This window comes from Oryza glaberrima, chromosome 11 (assembly GCF_000147395.1).
Source record: "Oryza glaberrima chromosome 11, OglaRS2, whole genome shotgun sequence".
Classification (NCBI taxonomy): Eukaryota; Viridiplantae; Streptophyta; class Magnoliopsida; order Poales; family Poaceae; genus Oryza; species Oryza glaberrima.
Genome location: NC_068336.1, coordinates 24,609,376 through 24,625,247, shown reverse-complemented (window position 1 = coordinate 24,625,247; position 15,872 = coordinate 24,609,376). Strand labels below are relative to the sequence as shown.

Below are 15,872 nucleotides of genomic sequence, written 5' to 3'. Positions count from 1 at the left end.
AGATAAAGAAAAGCATCGACATTTTTTTTCTAGGATACATTTACCCATAGATCTAAGAAAAAGCGAGTAGAAAACGACTATTTGCCACTTTTAAGATGTGAAGGGTCTATTTATATTGTAACCAAAATTAAGAATTCATCATTTGCAGTTTATGATATATGGACCCTTATGTGTCTATAATATATAGGTCCAATGGCAAATCCTTAAGTGTCACTAGTAAGAATGCAAATACTTCCTCCATCTCATAATATAAGGTGTGCACGTATTTTAAGATTCAACCTTTAAAACATTTGACCAATACTTAGAATAATATGAAATGAATTTTATTTGTTAAATATTATATCATTAGATTGAAATTTAAATGTACTTTCATATGGTTATAATTTTGTTGCTTCAAAACTTTATAACTTTATAGTATATGAGAAATTATAAGCTAAAGATTAGTTTTGGAGACTGTGACAACTTTGACCGCGCCTTATATTATGGGATAGAGAGAGTAGTTAATTATCTCAGGAAACTAGGAATTTGCGGGTGCTACCAACCTGTCGACGGTGGATACCCGTAGACCGGATACAGAGGGTATTGGGGTACGCTGGTACGAGGATCTACGTAGTACAACATTAGGCAAATAAAAGACAAGGATTATACTGGTTCAGGCCCCTTGATAGGTTATAGCCCTAATCCAGTTGATATGAGATTATATGGTGGAAACCACAGATTACAAAGGAAATAGCAGAACTCGATGATACCGACGAGACCGTAGTCGAGTTGGTTCGACTAGATCACCCGGCGACTTGGCTCCTGTAGGCTCCGACTTCGTAGGCTGTGGTGGTTGTGTTGGCGGTGAGATTCGATGCCTTAGGTCCTCCCGGGGGGTCCCTTTTATACCACGGGTCAGTTGATCTCCAAGTAGAACTAGGAGATATCAGACCCCACACGATACAGTAACGACCTAGTTCAGTCCGACTACGACTTCTTCCGTCCGTGGATTCTGTTTCTATTACACGATGAATTTCCTTAATGCGTACAGGAAACATCCGTGTACGCACAGGTATACCGTATCGATATACAGCATACATCCAAGGGTAGAGGGTATACCTTTCCGTAAGCCTGACACAACCTGCGACCAATTGATCCCGCTAATGAAGAGTTCAAGACCATGAAAACAAGCTAGTAATTATTTATTTAACACGAACTCTCAATGCGATCTACATTCATGATAATAGGATTCATCAAATCCATGGCCCCTCCTGAAACCTTCACCGTCGCAAGATAGCCGCTGTAGCGCGGATGGTAGGACAGCGGCGACAGGGCTTCTGCATCGGCTCTAGATGGAGGAGTGGCGTGGCGATGTCGGTGGGCGATGCGGTAGTGATGGAGGCGGTGGGTGGACGACGGAAGCGGGGTTGCGGTGTTGGCACTGAGTGGAGGAGCAGCGCTCGTAGTGACGGGTGCGGTGATGGAGTCTCTCTCCCTTTTGTGGATGGCGGCAGCGACAGGGGCTTCTCCCTAGTTTGCAATCAACAACGGCAATGGAGCGCTTCTCGTCTAGATCTAGCCATGTGATGGCCATGTGGCGATAGTCGGCAGTGCTGGCTTTGGTTGGCAGGGCTGCGCGGTGGTGGTGGACATGGTGGTGATGAACACGACGGTTGGACAGCGGCAGAGGGGATGCCACAATGGAAGCTTCCTCGGAGTGTGATCTATTCCCACCAGCGTGTGGCGAAGATGGTGGCTGAGGTTGGTTCACCGGCGACAACGACCCTAGCAGAGGTTGCTTCCAGTGGAACCTCGATCTAGCTGTGTGTCAGTGAGGATGGCGGCAGAGGATGGTGGCTGAGGTTGGCTCATCCGTGGCAACGACCCTAGGGGTGGTTGCTTCCTTTGGGGCCTCTACACCCAGATATAGCCACGTGTTAATGAGAATGGTGGCAAAGGTGTTCCGAAGGTGGTGTGGACAGAGGTGTGCACCTTGGCCTTCCCTATGTGGCAGTGGAGTCGATGGTGGAAGTTGTGCAGTGATGACAACCTTAGGGGCAGTGGGTTGCCGCTGTGGATGGTGGCGTGGAGGAGGTTAGATATGGCCGCCTCTCTTCCCCCAACTCCCTAGTGGCATGAGGTTGGCGATGTCCACTAGCAGTGGCGAGCCGGGAGTTGGTAGTGTGCAAACTGGAAAACACTGGGGCACCTATTGACGGAAAATACGGCGGCCTGGGAGATCTGCTTAACTCCAGTGCAGGTCCAAGGCTTGCCTCGAGTGTGCTAAGGGCGTGCCAGCTGGTTTGATCCTGCAACCAGCAAAGAAACAATAAAACAGGATTAGTCAACCGATAGTTGATCGGCCGATAGGCCGATAGCATATCGTTGGTGATTTCAGCCGATGTAGTTAGACTAAATCGGCTATAGACTAGATAGATCAAATAATACGAAACTCTAAACATGTCTCATTGGCTGTAATATTGTCTATAAGATTTGATAAAGAGGTTTAAGACAGTATAATAAAAATAGTCGATGGAACAATATTTAGAGTAGTAAAGATAGATAAAGATAACGTACCAGCTAATACTCTACTACAAACCTATATAGGCAAATCAATCTATAGCAATATATCAAGTAGAGATCAATTGTCAAATTGATAGCCCAGCCGATATGACCTAGACTTGATGTATTCCTATGGAGTGATCTGTCTATATAGATGGCGAATATACATGAAACAAGTAAAGAAACGTATATAAGGTAAGATCGGCTGAAACTCCGATACTATATCTAATTATGAGTAATTCCATATTAGTTTTTAGGGTTCTAAACAAGACTAGGGATGATGCATCTCAAAGTATGAAAAGAAACTTAAAGTCTAAACAAGCAAGGAATTAATCACTTTTCAAGATGGTAGATGCCTTAGCTAATCTAATCTAGTATGACGATTTAGCCGATACCGGCTGAAACCTTAAAGCGAGAGTCAGCTGATAGAGCTAAATCGAGATGCAAAGACTAGATTAACTAAAACATATGATATCAATGGTCATGATAGAAGGACTAAAATATCTAAAGCGACATAATAGCCCCGATAGCAAAAGCCATCGAGACGGGTTACCTCTTGTGGAGAGAACTTGTCGAAACAAGAAAAATAAAAAGGTTGGCGATGTGCAAAGTTGTATTAGATTGTCTCCTCGATTACAATGGTCTGGGGTTCATATTTGTCCCACGAGTACAAACTTAGTCCATTATGGACACGACTCAAACTTCCCTACAGATAAGATACAATAAAGATCACATGGCGGTCTCTTACAAAATCTCTAATAAACCGACTCAAATATCCTAATTAATAGATACAATTGCCTTAAACAAGCTCTATCTCTAATTGGCCATGACAGTTATCTCAATCTATGCCCAAACTGAGCCCAAGTTGTATTGTATCAGCTGCTTGCCATATCGGCTAAGTCAATCTCTTGTCCTGTTTCCAACCGATGCGATACCAGCTGATGCGCAGTCCGACTCTGATTCCATCTTGATTCCACACCAAATCCGCTTCAATCTTGTTTCTTCTTCTCTGAATCTGATGCAAATTTCTGTTGTTAACACATGCCCCCCAATTCTGCTATATTATATAATGCGGCGGAATTTGCTCTCGTCGATCCCGCGAATTTCTAGGGTTTCCTGCCTTTGACTGTTCAACTTATAAAGAGACTGATGCTGAAGGCAAAAGGATCATTGAAGAGATTGATAGAAAGTTGCTGTTGCACTTTTGCCTTCAGGAACAAAGTTTCTCCCCTCTCTAATCGGCTTTAATGCTCGAAAAGTAACATCCTTGCTTGATAGTTCAACTAATGAGCCAATCATAGAGAGCCCCAAGAAGAGAAACATTGGCAAACGCAAGCAGATAAAGCAAACTTAGAAACAATCGGCCAAAAAGAGGAAAGTAATTAACCTCTCGAGATGATGAGCTAGCTGATATTGATCTAGAGGTCGATGCCTTTTTGGACGATGAATTCAAGGCTGAAGAGGTTGATGCTGCTGGGGTTGAATCAAGTGAAGAAGGCCAAGCCGATGAAGAACCAACAGCTGATGAGGCCGGGGCTTTTAACTCTTTGCCACTCTTACGGATGTTGCTTAACGATTTGCCACTAGATCCACATGTCATAGACACATGAGGGCCCACATGTCATTGACAGGGTGTGGCAAATCGTTAATTGCCATGTCACAAGAGTGGCAAATAGTTAAATTTCCCTATCCGGTGAAAATGAGCTAAGTGTTGAAAACTCGTGAAAATCATACCTAAAAGTTTTTTAAATTCACGAAAAAAATACTAGAGATAGGTGTAGATATGAAATACATTCTCACCAAATTTCAAGTTCAAACTCAACTTCGTTTAGGAGTAACAAAAAAGACAAATTTCAGGTGAATAGTAGGACACTATTCACCTGAAATTTGTCTTTTTTGTTTCTCATAAACGAACTTGAGTTTGGAGTTGAGATTTGGTGAGAATGTATTTTATATCTACACCTATCTCTAGTATTTTTTTCATGAATTTACGAAACTTTTAGGTATGATTTTCACGAGTTTTCAACACTTAGCTCATTTTCACCGGATATGTCCTCATGATGATTTATTTATGTTGAGCATAAGAATGTAATAATCCATAGATGGTTTGATATGTACTATTAGTTGCTATACTTGTGTTGTAGTTGTGTGTTGATCTTTTCGTGTTTAGTGGATTGATGTGGCATGATTTACGTGTCAACTAATTGCAATGTTGAAGTGGCTAGTTGCACCCTACCGGTACGGTGTTTACCGACCCTAGCAAAAATGCAGTAAACGCGCTAATAAAAAGAACATGATATAGGGGGTGTTTAGATCTATGGGTGTAAAGTTTTAGCGTGTCACATCGGATATTATATAGGATGTCGCATATGGAGTGTTCGAGCATTAATAAGAAAACTAATTATAGCCTAATTAATCTGTCATTAGCAAATGTTTACTATAGCACCACATTGTCAAATCATGGAGCAATTAGGCTTAAAAGATTTGTCTCGCAAATTAGTCTCAATCTGTGCAATTAGTTATTTTTGTAGCCGATATTTAATACTTCATGCAGGTGTTCAAACATTCGATGTGATAGGGTGAAAAATTTTAGGGTGGGATCTAAACAGGGCCATATTCTAAAAGTTGTGGAAAATTCAGGAAAACATAAAGTTTTTGGCATAACATTTGCTATATTTTTTTACGCTTAAACAAAGTAGAAATCATATCCCAATCCATCTTTTTTTTTCAATTTCGATGGAGCTCCAAAATATGAAATCAACTTCGTCATTTTCACAAGCTTTTTTCACAGGATAGCAATAGAAATTAGGTACTATTTATAGATTACCTTTTGATTTTTTTTTTCAAATTTAAGTTAGAGCAAAATTCATCGAACCCACCAGCGATTATCATTACCAACCCCGAGGTAAGCACGGTTACCGTGGTAGCGTGAACCCTGGCGGGTAGTCATTACCGACCCCGAGGTAAGCGCGGTTAGCATGAACCCTGACTGGTAGTCAATAATCTGTAGCGATGGGCAGCCTTATGCATTTTAGTCATAACTGATCAGCTGAGCGGTAAAAAGCTGCTAGCTTTGCTGCCTATTACCTCCGTTTGGATGTGTTCCCAGCTAGGAGTATCACCTATCCTATACATATCAAAAGAAAAACTAAAATATCCCTACTTCATCAAATTTCAATATAACTATTTCTCATTTATTTTTTCCTATACAACCGTTCCTTACTTTTTATAAATTTCGATGTAATGATTAATTTAAAAATAAACTTATTTTAAAATAAATGGAAGGGACTAGAAATAAATATGGAACAGAGGAAGTAGTTGAGGTTGCGTTTATAGAGTTTGCCGTCTCTAAAAGAAATATTATTGTCATACAAGCTGGCCACGTGGGTATCAACTGGATGCATGGTTGGCTTTGCCTATAAACAATGATGGTTTCTTTTTGGATCTCCCCATACCGAACATGGGTGAAAGATGCTTCCTGCCTCTGAATTTTATTTGAAAGATGCTTTCACATGATGAGCACTGAATTTTATTAAATTTCGGAAGTTACATATTGCCCCTCTATCTTCAAGGAATTATGATTCAGTTGAAAATGCAGAGTTGAACTCCAAGTTTGTATATATTATACACTAGTCCAAATATTTGCAGATATATGTTGAAGTTTCCATGAAAAAACTTTGTAGTAGTATCTTTCTTTTTAAGATAACAAAAGTGATATTACTTCCTGCCTCTGCGCTAACTAGGGTATACACAGCTATATGTGTGTGTACTATGTGTGTGTACTAGAGCACCCTGATGACCATAATACCGATGATGATTGCCATTTGTAGTATCTTGTAAATGTTATTTGTAGGACCGAAACACAAGAACTAAGCCAACCAAAGGGGGGTGAATGGTTGGTATACCCAAAAACCGAAAACTTTTAGCGGAAATAAAAGTTACCCTCGAAATCGACGGATCGCGGTTTGACCGAAGTTGCCCTGCCGGTCTGACCGCCTGGTTGCCGTCGGTCTGACCGAGATAAGATCTCCGGTCTGACCGCCGAGATCAGCTGCCGCTCGCTATCGCTGCCGCCGGTCTGACCGCTGTGCTCCCGCTGGTCTGACCGCCGCTTGCCGCCGGTCTAACCGCCGGTGAGTTGCCGGTTAGACCGCCGAAACCCGGTAAACACAAATCGAAGAACTCTTAAAGTGGATGACGACTTTATTACTTCTATCTGTGTTTACAAAGTGCACCAACAGCACTCCTTACAAAAATTTCGACTAAACTCGAAACCCTAACTCAAAACTCAACTCAATTGCTCTCTAAAGCGATACCGGGAAGCCTCACGCTCCCCCTCTATTTATACATGAGGTAGGCAGCCTAAAGCCACGAACCAAACTCATACTAGGAGTCCTAAACACCTTAGGAAACCCACTAGTACAAGAAAGAAACTTTACATAACTAATCGTACCAAATTTGGACTCCTTCCAAATTCGACTCCGCATCCCATACGCACACAATAACTCCATCGTATGCCATATGGAAACTCCATCAACCACGTGCATCAACTCTAGCCTAAGTATCCCGCATGATCTCTGACCACCACGGACGTCGTCTTATCCCCAAGCCGACTCCCGGTCCATCACTGCAAATACTCTCCCGAGACATCGAGTCACCTACACATGGAATAAACAAAGAAACCATATTCCGAGACCAAGCTATCTCCAACTTGACTCATTAGCAGCAAACAATAGTATTACATACGTATAGTATCCATCTAGAAGTCATAATCATGGAATAAACTCGGATATCCAAATAAACAACCCGAAACCGAAACCGACACAGTGTCGGCCGGTCAGACCGCGGGCTGCGCCGGTCTGACCGCGCATTACACGCCGGTCTGACCGGCCGGTCTGACCGGCTACCAGAGCCCGGTCTGACCGGTCCACATAAAACCACAGTAGTACCTGTATATTCACCTGTGAAATCCAATCATCTCCAAAACCACTTCGTGAATAAATTCCAAATATCAAAACCAATAATCTCCAATGCCCAATTGTTCATCACAGAATATGAATCAAAAACACCTTTGATTTTACATTATTAAGTATATATTCGAAGCTAATAAGCAAGTATAACTGATACATGCATATAAGTGGTGTCCAATTTTCAAAGATGAGATCGTTGATGTGCTATGAGATTTTCACGTACGTTTGATGTGGGTATACTTCTATTTTCCTAATAAAATAAATTTGAGATGTCAAATTCCCAGTTTTAACTTGACTAGTCTGAACAAATTTGATAATCATTACTGTAGTTGAACCAGATTCAAAATTAGTTTAAATTTTACATAAGATATATAGGGCTGGTTTGGTTTGAGGCCTAAATTGGCCTTACCAATATTTGGCAATTTCAATAGTGTTTAGTGTCTATTTGGTTTGAAGCCAAATTTTGGCATGCCTAATAAAGTAGGCCATTTCAATAGTTAACTTAGGCTATTTTGGCTTCAATCCAAACATAACTTTGCCTTGCCAAAATTAGCTATGCCAAAACTTGTCAAATTTTGACATTGACAAAAATTGGTAAGGCCAATTTATGCTACAAACCAAACCAGCCCATAAGTATTTAGGGGTATCTATCATTTTTCATACCTCTAGATTCTACATTTGGTGTTGAAAAAGCCCATATATTTTTTTGGTAAACCTCAAGAAAAAAAGACATGGAGTTCATGTTTCAATTTAAGAAGAAAAGAGAGTTGACCCAATTTAAAGGGAATCCTGTTTTGAAACCTGACAACTGCATGATCAATTAGAGGGATTACAACAAAATCCACATGGAGAGCAAAAAGAAAGAAAAATATGTGGTGACACCACTAATAATACTAGTATAGGTTATCGCCGCCAAGCTCATAACAAAATGGATGAGCAACTTTGTCTTCCTATGACAAACAACTGTCTCAAACGAACTATAAACACCCCCACCATAGATTAGGATCTACTAGGCGAAGCATATAAGGAGAAAACAATATTAGAATGATGGCAACGCCCATCTAGAAGATCTGTACTGGGTTTTTAACTGAAGAAAAAAGAGCCACTTAATGACACCCCTAAGGAGGAAGACGGCGCCTAGCCGCCTACAAGCATCATAGTCACCAACACTGGCCAAAGACCAAGCAAGGCTCTCGCCCTGAGCTCTCTCAATTGCCGATCCCCTATGCAACGGCAGACACAAAGGAGTTGTAGTTTATCGTTTTCTGCAGTGGCGGATCTACCGCTCGATGACCCCAGGCTGCTATCCGGTCTTGGTGGCATATAATCCGTTAAAATTCCGTGTAGTGAGTAAAAATGAAATACGGAGTATAATTTTTTAGCAAATATACTAGCTTTAGTTAATTAAGCTTGTCTGGGCTCTAAAACATCTATAGATCCGCTACTGGTTGCCCAGTTGACCACAGCAGGCACAACAGCTCCAACTACATCACAACGCGGACACTACCAAACCACAAAAGCAAATAGCACCTAAAGATATAGCCCCTTCCTGTTCATTGCTTCATCCTTCCCAGCCATAAGCCAATTGGAGAGACAGAGAGGGGGTGGGGGATGGAAGCCAGCCTCGGTCCCATAATCGCCGGATTAGCGAGCAGAGTTCTGCCGGAATTCGTTTCGTGGTTACGGAAGGAAGGGAAGAAGTTCGAGGGCCTTCAGCGTGATGTTGACTCCATCCGAGATGAGCTCGAGTTAATAGATGCTGCCATTCTAGATCATCGCTCCAATAGCGGCAGCAACTCCCAGAAAGTTTGGATTTCACAAGTGAGACGCCTGGCAAATGACATCGAAGACTGGATCGACCAGTTCCGGGTGGCGGAGACGAAGGAAGCCCGTCAAGAGCTCTCCGGACAGATTCTTGGCTTGAAGCAAAGATGTGAGAAAATAGGCAAAGAGCCTCCGGCTCCGGCGACCTCCAATAATCCACCGAAGAATACTGGTCAGAAGATGGTGGCGATGGAAGGCGCCCTCGACCACCACAAGCTTCCTCCCCTTCCAGCGTCCCGTCACAAGATGGTGGGGATGAAGGGGGCTCTCGAAGAGCTCCGGGAGCTGGTGGTGCGGCGATCCGACCGCCAATCGGAGAGGAAGCTCAGGGTGATCTGTATCGTGGGCTTTGGTGGCATAGGTAAGACTTTCCTAGCTGACAAAGTTTACACTAGCGTGAGCAAGGACGAGTACTTCCCTCGCCATGCTTGGGTTAACGCCTCGGGCAAGAGGGCAGGCGAGGTTCTCAAGGAGATACTCGAGGAATTAGGCAAGCAAGTCGACAAGAGCAAGGGCAAGGGCATAGATGGTGCCAGTTCATCCAGCAATATCCCAGAGATTGACGTTCACGCCGCGAGTACCTCTAAACGCATCCAACAGGTTATCAGGAAGGTGGGTGTTCATGGTGGGAGCAGCTCCAACGAAGGCCCAAAAATCAACTATGCCTCCACTGAAACACCACTAGCCGAAAATGTCGATCTCAAATCATGCCTAGGGACCAACAGGTGATTATCTATCTACTTATGTTTATCCACAGATATTATCTATCTATCTATCTATCTGGAGTTACTGAGAAATATCAAAATGGCATAGTTTGTACAGACTTAATTGTTAGTTACTAGTTACTAGTACTAGTCAGTAACTCACGCATTGTGCACATGCTATTTTGTTATGTGTTTTACACCTAGCTTTTGTTAAAGGTTACATACAAATTTTGTTTAAGGACAAAACAATTTTATTTTATTAATAGTGGAGTAAATTTCATAAAACCTCACCTATTATGGTCCAAGATTCACAAAACCACATCAACTTTGACACGTGACATATGAAGATCTAAACCATTTTTTTATTATCATTAAAAACTAGGGAATTTCTCAATAAAGTAAAACATTGAATTTTCACTTGTAAAGCGAAAAATATAGATGCAATACTTAAGTACTATCACTCTTTGAAATGACAACTATCGAATTCTCTCTAATTTGAAACCTTCCAGTGGTACATGGTTTGGATTTTATTTTCCAGTGCAGTGAATTGTTCTCTAGATTTAAAGACGTGGCTCATTGGAAATCAGATTCATGTGTATTAACCTTTCGTTCTTAATTTATCACTTGTAGGTACTTGATAGTAATCGATGACGTGCAGAGGAGGGAAGTACTGCACGGTATAATACGTGAGTTCCCTGCAGACATGGAAGACAGCAGAATTATCGTGACAACAAGTGTTCAGTCAGTAGCATATGACATCAACTCTGATAGCCGTCACATGTACAAAGTCAAAACACTTAGTTGTGACGACCCAAAAGAGTTGTTCTTCCAAGTAGCCTCCATGGAGAAATATCCAGAAGTGGATAGAAATGAGACATTATCAGCCATCGACAGATGTGACGGTCTACCACTTGCTCTGGTTAGTATAGCTGAATTCATGAAGAGGAATGTGGCAGAGATCAATACTGTATCGGCGAAAGAGAACGTGATAGCCAAGATTTGTGAAGAAGCGTTACAGGCCTGCCGCGATTGCGATGATCGCTGCAGGGACGACCGATCAGCGAAAGGGTGTGACGACGGCTGCTGCAGCGACAACAACCCATTAGCAAGGATGCAACGGGTGCTATTCGATAACTACCACAGCCTGCATAATGATGCCATCATCCAGTCCTGTTTGCTCTACTTCTCCATGTTCCCACGCGGTCACCCCGTGAAGAGGAATTCCCTGATGAGACGTTGGATGGCAGAAGAGCTCATACAGGACGGGCTCAGCGGCACTGATCCCGTCGATGTTGCTGCCAAGAATCTCAGCGTCCTCATCGACAGGAATGTCATTCAGCCCATAGATGAAAATGTGAAGAGATGCCAACCCCCTGGGATGATGCTGGAATACATCTCGCACAAGTCAATGTGCGAAGGCTTCATGCGGGTTTTGCATTGTCACCAACAGCCGCGCACCGACGAGTACATCCGCCGGCTTTCGCTCCATAATTACAACGGCAAGAACATTGCTGAAAGAGATGGCAGCACCCTATTCAGTCGCCTCCGGACTCTGGCGGTGTTCCCTGCCAAACTGAAAGATGCAGTTACCGTGGGACTTGGTGTGAAGTTCGCGGATTATAAGCTGCTGCGGGTGTTGGATCTGGAACAGTGCAATGGCCTGGACAACAGTCACCTCCAAGAAATATGCGACACGCCGCTGCTGCTGCTGAGATACCTGAGCCTCGGGGGCAGTATCACTGCGGTTCCAAGAAAAATAGAGAGGCTGAAACGATTACAGACACTCGACTTGAGGGGAAGCAACGCCAATACGGTCGAGGCGCCCATTGAAGCCATCCTGCTACCAGAGCTAAAACACCTCCTCGGAGTGTTCCGGCTTTCGAGATTTGACTTCCTAGGGAAGGGGCTTAGGAAGAAGCTGTCGAAAACAGAGCTGGAAACACTGGCTGGATTCGTCATCGGTAAGAGCAGAGGGATATCACGGCTCTTGTTTCATATGAGTATGTTGAGGAAGATTAAGATACAGTGCAAACCCACTGCAGACAAAGCAAACTTGACTCATGTTTCAAAAGCCATCGAGAAATTCATCCGTAATGTGCACAACACGCCTGGTCATCGCTCCCTATCGATCGATTTGGTAGGAGGCTGCAAAACAGAGTTCCTGGATTTTCTACGAGCAGCTCCAGGTACACTCAACTCCCTGAAACTGCAGGGTAAGCTCAAGGAATTCCCTCGATTTATCGTCGATCTGACTGGTCTCACGGAGCTGTGCTTTTGGTTGACTAATCTGAGGGGACAAGACATCATTTCCGGCGTGAGAGGATTGGGTGTATTGAAATATCTTAAGCTGGTTGAAGATAACCTTGGTGATCTTGTCATAGAATCTGGACCTGAACCTGAGTCCGAATCCGAATCCGAATCTGAACATGGACATCAATCCAAACCTGTCTATTTCCCAAGCCTGAAGCGGATATGCCTTAAGAGCTCAAAGGAGCTACCTGGCATAACAATCCAATCTGGAGCTGTCAAACATATTGTCTCACTTCATCTGTTCTCACCTCAACTACTGGATCCTTCCAAAATTGAAATCGCAAAACTCAAGACGCTCAAGGAAGTCGCTCTCCAAAAAGTAGTCAACAAGAGAAAAGTAATAACTCGTTGGAAAGAAGCAGCAAAGCGTCATCCTAACAGGCCCAACATTTTAGAAATTGAAGACCCCTGAGGCCTGGACCATGTGTAATACTGAAAATTATGAGCTGGTTACTGCAGAGCCATATATTTGCATTTTTCCTGTTTATCTAGATCATGTCACGAGGGAAGAAGCCAAGAAGGACCGAAAAATGGGAGGCTGTGCTAAAGTCAGTTTGTATTTAAATGTAGTATTTTAGTGTAGGTGAAATCTGTAACTTTTTTCTTGAGCTATTTCCTCCGAGTACATCATGAGTGTCTTTCTTTTTCAGCACACTAGACATGTGAACAAGGGGAAAAGGAGGAGGCATGAAGGATTTGTAATATCTTGTACCAAGAATTTCTCAGTTTTGTTTAGGCATGAGTTCTATTTCTGACATGTGCAGGTAAAACCTGTTGATCTTTGAGTGCTGGAATCAACATGGTGGAATGTGCATGTCAAATAGGTGGAATATGTCTTGAGCTATGTTGCACAAGATCTGATTACGGAGTGCATGTTTCGTTGTTTAGAGGACTAACCATGTTTTGTTGCAGTAGCTATTTTGTCAGTTATGTTTCAGGAGGTTTGAGGTTGCTGGAATCAGTTTCCATTCTGTAAATATAGGTGCAATCTGTCTTGAGCAATGTTGTCAATTATGTTGTACTGTACATACCCTTGTGAACACCACGTACATGTTTTTACTCAGTAGCTTAGAACTGTGATGCCAACTTGTGAAGGTGTGCTGACGGTTATAGAACAGATTCTAACATAAATGTCCTCCACATTACCAACAATTTTGTGTGGCACATTACCGACAGTTGATGCTCACAATTGTACATTTCTGGTTATAACTACAAACGGGTGTTCGACTGTGATGGATAGCTTTCAGTCCCTATATTAGATGGTTTTCCATCTCAAAATGTCTGTAGATCTGTACTTTAATGTGTTCATCTTTACAATTACATCCGGTTGCTCATCCAACAGTACTTACTGCCCGAAAATTAATTTGTAGAAGCCCACCATGTCAAAGCAGAACGGTTTAATTATTTCCCGGCTTTAGCAGAACAAGTGTTGTTAAAGCAGAACAAATTAGCTGGGGAAAAGATTACAACTAAATTTTATTGTAAGATGTCAAAGCAGTTAATGCCTCAAATGTCATCCAGACACATACATATGAGTTTCAGCAATCATAATACAACTCCGGTACTACATGGTGGAGCACAGAGTGTCGAAAATGAAACCCATTCGTCAGAAATAGATCTTGTCCGGCTTAACAGGGTTGCAGTTGACCTGGTGGAACACGACGACCTCAGGACCCGGCGGTGCGAGCTGCAGGCTAAGCGGGCAGCTCGTTCCCAACTCATGCTTCCTAGGGATCACAAGCGGGTGGTTGGTGATCTCTCCGGACAGCCGCAGATCTACCTGGAACAGGCCCGTCGCATTCTGCTTCTTGAAGTCCTCTGCTGCCGCGGTGCCGAGGAGATCCGACGAGATCTCCCCGTCGATGGTTAGGCGGATCAGCTTTACCTTGCCCGGCCGCTGCTTGTAGCCCTCGTCCGCGACCACGACGGTGGAGTTGCGCAGACGCCGGTCGTGGAAGGCGACGACGGCGACGAGGGCCTTGGTGTGCTTGATGCCGATGGCCTTGTTGGGGTTGCGAATAGCAAGAGCCACGGAGAGATTGTAGCTGAAGGAAGAAGAGGCCGTGTTGTTCCCGCCGCCGTCGACGGCGAGGTAGTCGAAGGCGTTGAGACGGGCGTCCTCGACGTTGGCCTTCATGCGAGGGGTGACGGCGAAGCTTATGGTGAGGAAGATACCGATAACTGCGACGACGACTATGGCCGAGGGGATGAGCAACGGCCTGATTTTCTCTTGAGTGTTGTAGGAAAAGCAGCGATCGGAACAGCTCGCCATTTGTGTAACACTAAACGATGTTTCTCTTCAGTGGAGTGGAGCACTGAAGAGCCGAAAAGATGATGATGGTGCGCTGCCATCTGTACGGTCGTTGCAGTCTCTGAATTAATTGTATAAAACCTTTCAGATTCAGGCCGAACACAAATTGTATAAACCTACCAGTCTTTCCCCTCCCATACTGATTTACAGTAGTATTATTTGTAGTTTCAGGCTTTCAGCAGATTAATTTATACAGATCATTGCTCTAACACAGTTATCTTCCTCTAATTGTACCTTGGTATTACATTTGCACTAAATACATCCATTTAAATCTGGGCGGTCCATAATTGGCTCCAAGGAATGTGCCCCAAAAAAATTGCCCCAAACCTCTATCGGTTGGCAACAAGAAAAAACAAGAACCTAGCAACCGAGCTCGATAATAACCACAGGGTGTTCTCCTTCAGACAGCTTGACAATGGGGAAGCCATACATAGGCTGGTACAGCTTGGCAATCTTCTATCAAACATTCACCTATCAACACAAAATGAAGATACTATAATCTGGAAGAGAACCAACACAGGTATCTACTCAGCACAAAGTGCTTACAAATTCTAATTCATAACTTGCCAGCAAAACCCCACTTTTAGAGCAAACTGGAAGGCATAGGCACTACCAAAACAGAGATTTTTTTTGGATGGCTAGTGCTATATAAAAGAGCTCTAACCGCTGAAAACCTCCTTATCCGTCATTGGGAATGTGATTGGATATGCCCTCTGTGTATAAGTGCTTTTGAAGACACTGAACACCTCTCTAGGGAATGCGATTTCACTAGAAGAACTTGGCACCTAGTAGCGGCAGCACAGAACATACAGGGGACGATAAACCAAACCTCTTTAGCACAATGGATGATGGATTTAGCACATGGAAGCAACTGAACAGAATCACAACGCCGAGTTGGAATCCTAATTATAACATGGTGGCACATATGGCTGCAAAGGAATGCAAAGATCTTCAGAAATCAAGAACCGAATTCAAGTCGAGCGGCCCAATAGATCAATGAAGACATACAAGAAAGCTTTTTCGTTTTTCAACCGCCTTGATTTAGCTTGTTGTTGCAATCATTTACCCACCTTCTGCTGTGTAGGCCGAGTCGTTCTATTATGTTCTGCAATATCGCGCTTTTAAACACTATGTAAAACCCTTTTCTCTTTAATATATTCGGCAATACTCTTGCCGCTTTCACCTAAAAAAAAATCTGAGCGGTCCATGCTA

The 15,872-nt window shown here is 43.2% G+C and overlaps 1 protein-coding gene across 1 annotated transcript; it reads left to right on the top strand.

Moving 5' to 3' along the window:
• Positions 1 to 9,006: 9,006 nt before the first annotated feature.
• On the top strand, positions 9,007 to 13,104 carry LOC127755234 (disease resistance protein RGA4-like). Its single transcript, XM_052280892.1, has 2 exons — positions 9,007 to 10,060; positions 10,670 to 13,104. The coding sequence occupies exons 1-2, from the start codon at positions 9,123 to 9,125 to the stop codon at positions 12,759 to 12,761; spliced, it is 3,030 nt and encodes a 1,009-aa protein (XP_052136852.1). The 5' UTR covers positions 9,007 to 9,122; the 3' UTR covers positions 12,762 to 13,104.
• Positions 13,105 to 15,872: the final 2,768 nt, after the last annotated feature.

Bases quoted from the DNA above. Each gene is read 5' to 3' on its own strand.
- LOC127755234 (XM_052280892.1), top strand. From the start codon at position 9,123: ATGGAAGCCAGCCTCGGTCCCATAATCGCCGGATTAGCGAGCAGAGTT. The intron at 10,061-10,669 runs GTGATTATCTAT...TATCACTTGTAG, and splicing joins TCATGCCTAGGGACCAACAG to GTACTTGATAGTAATCGATG.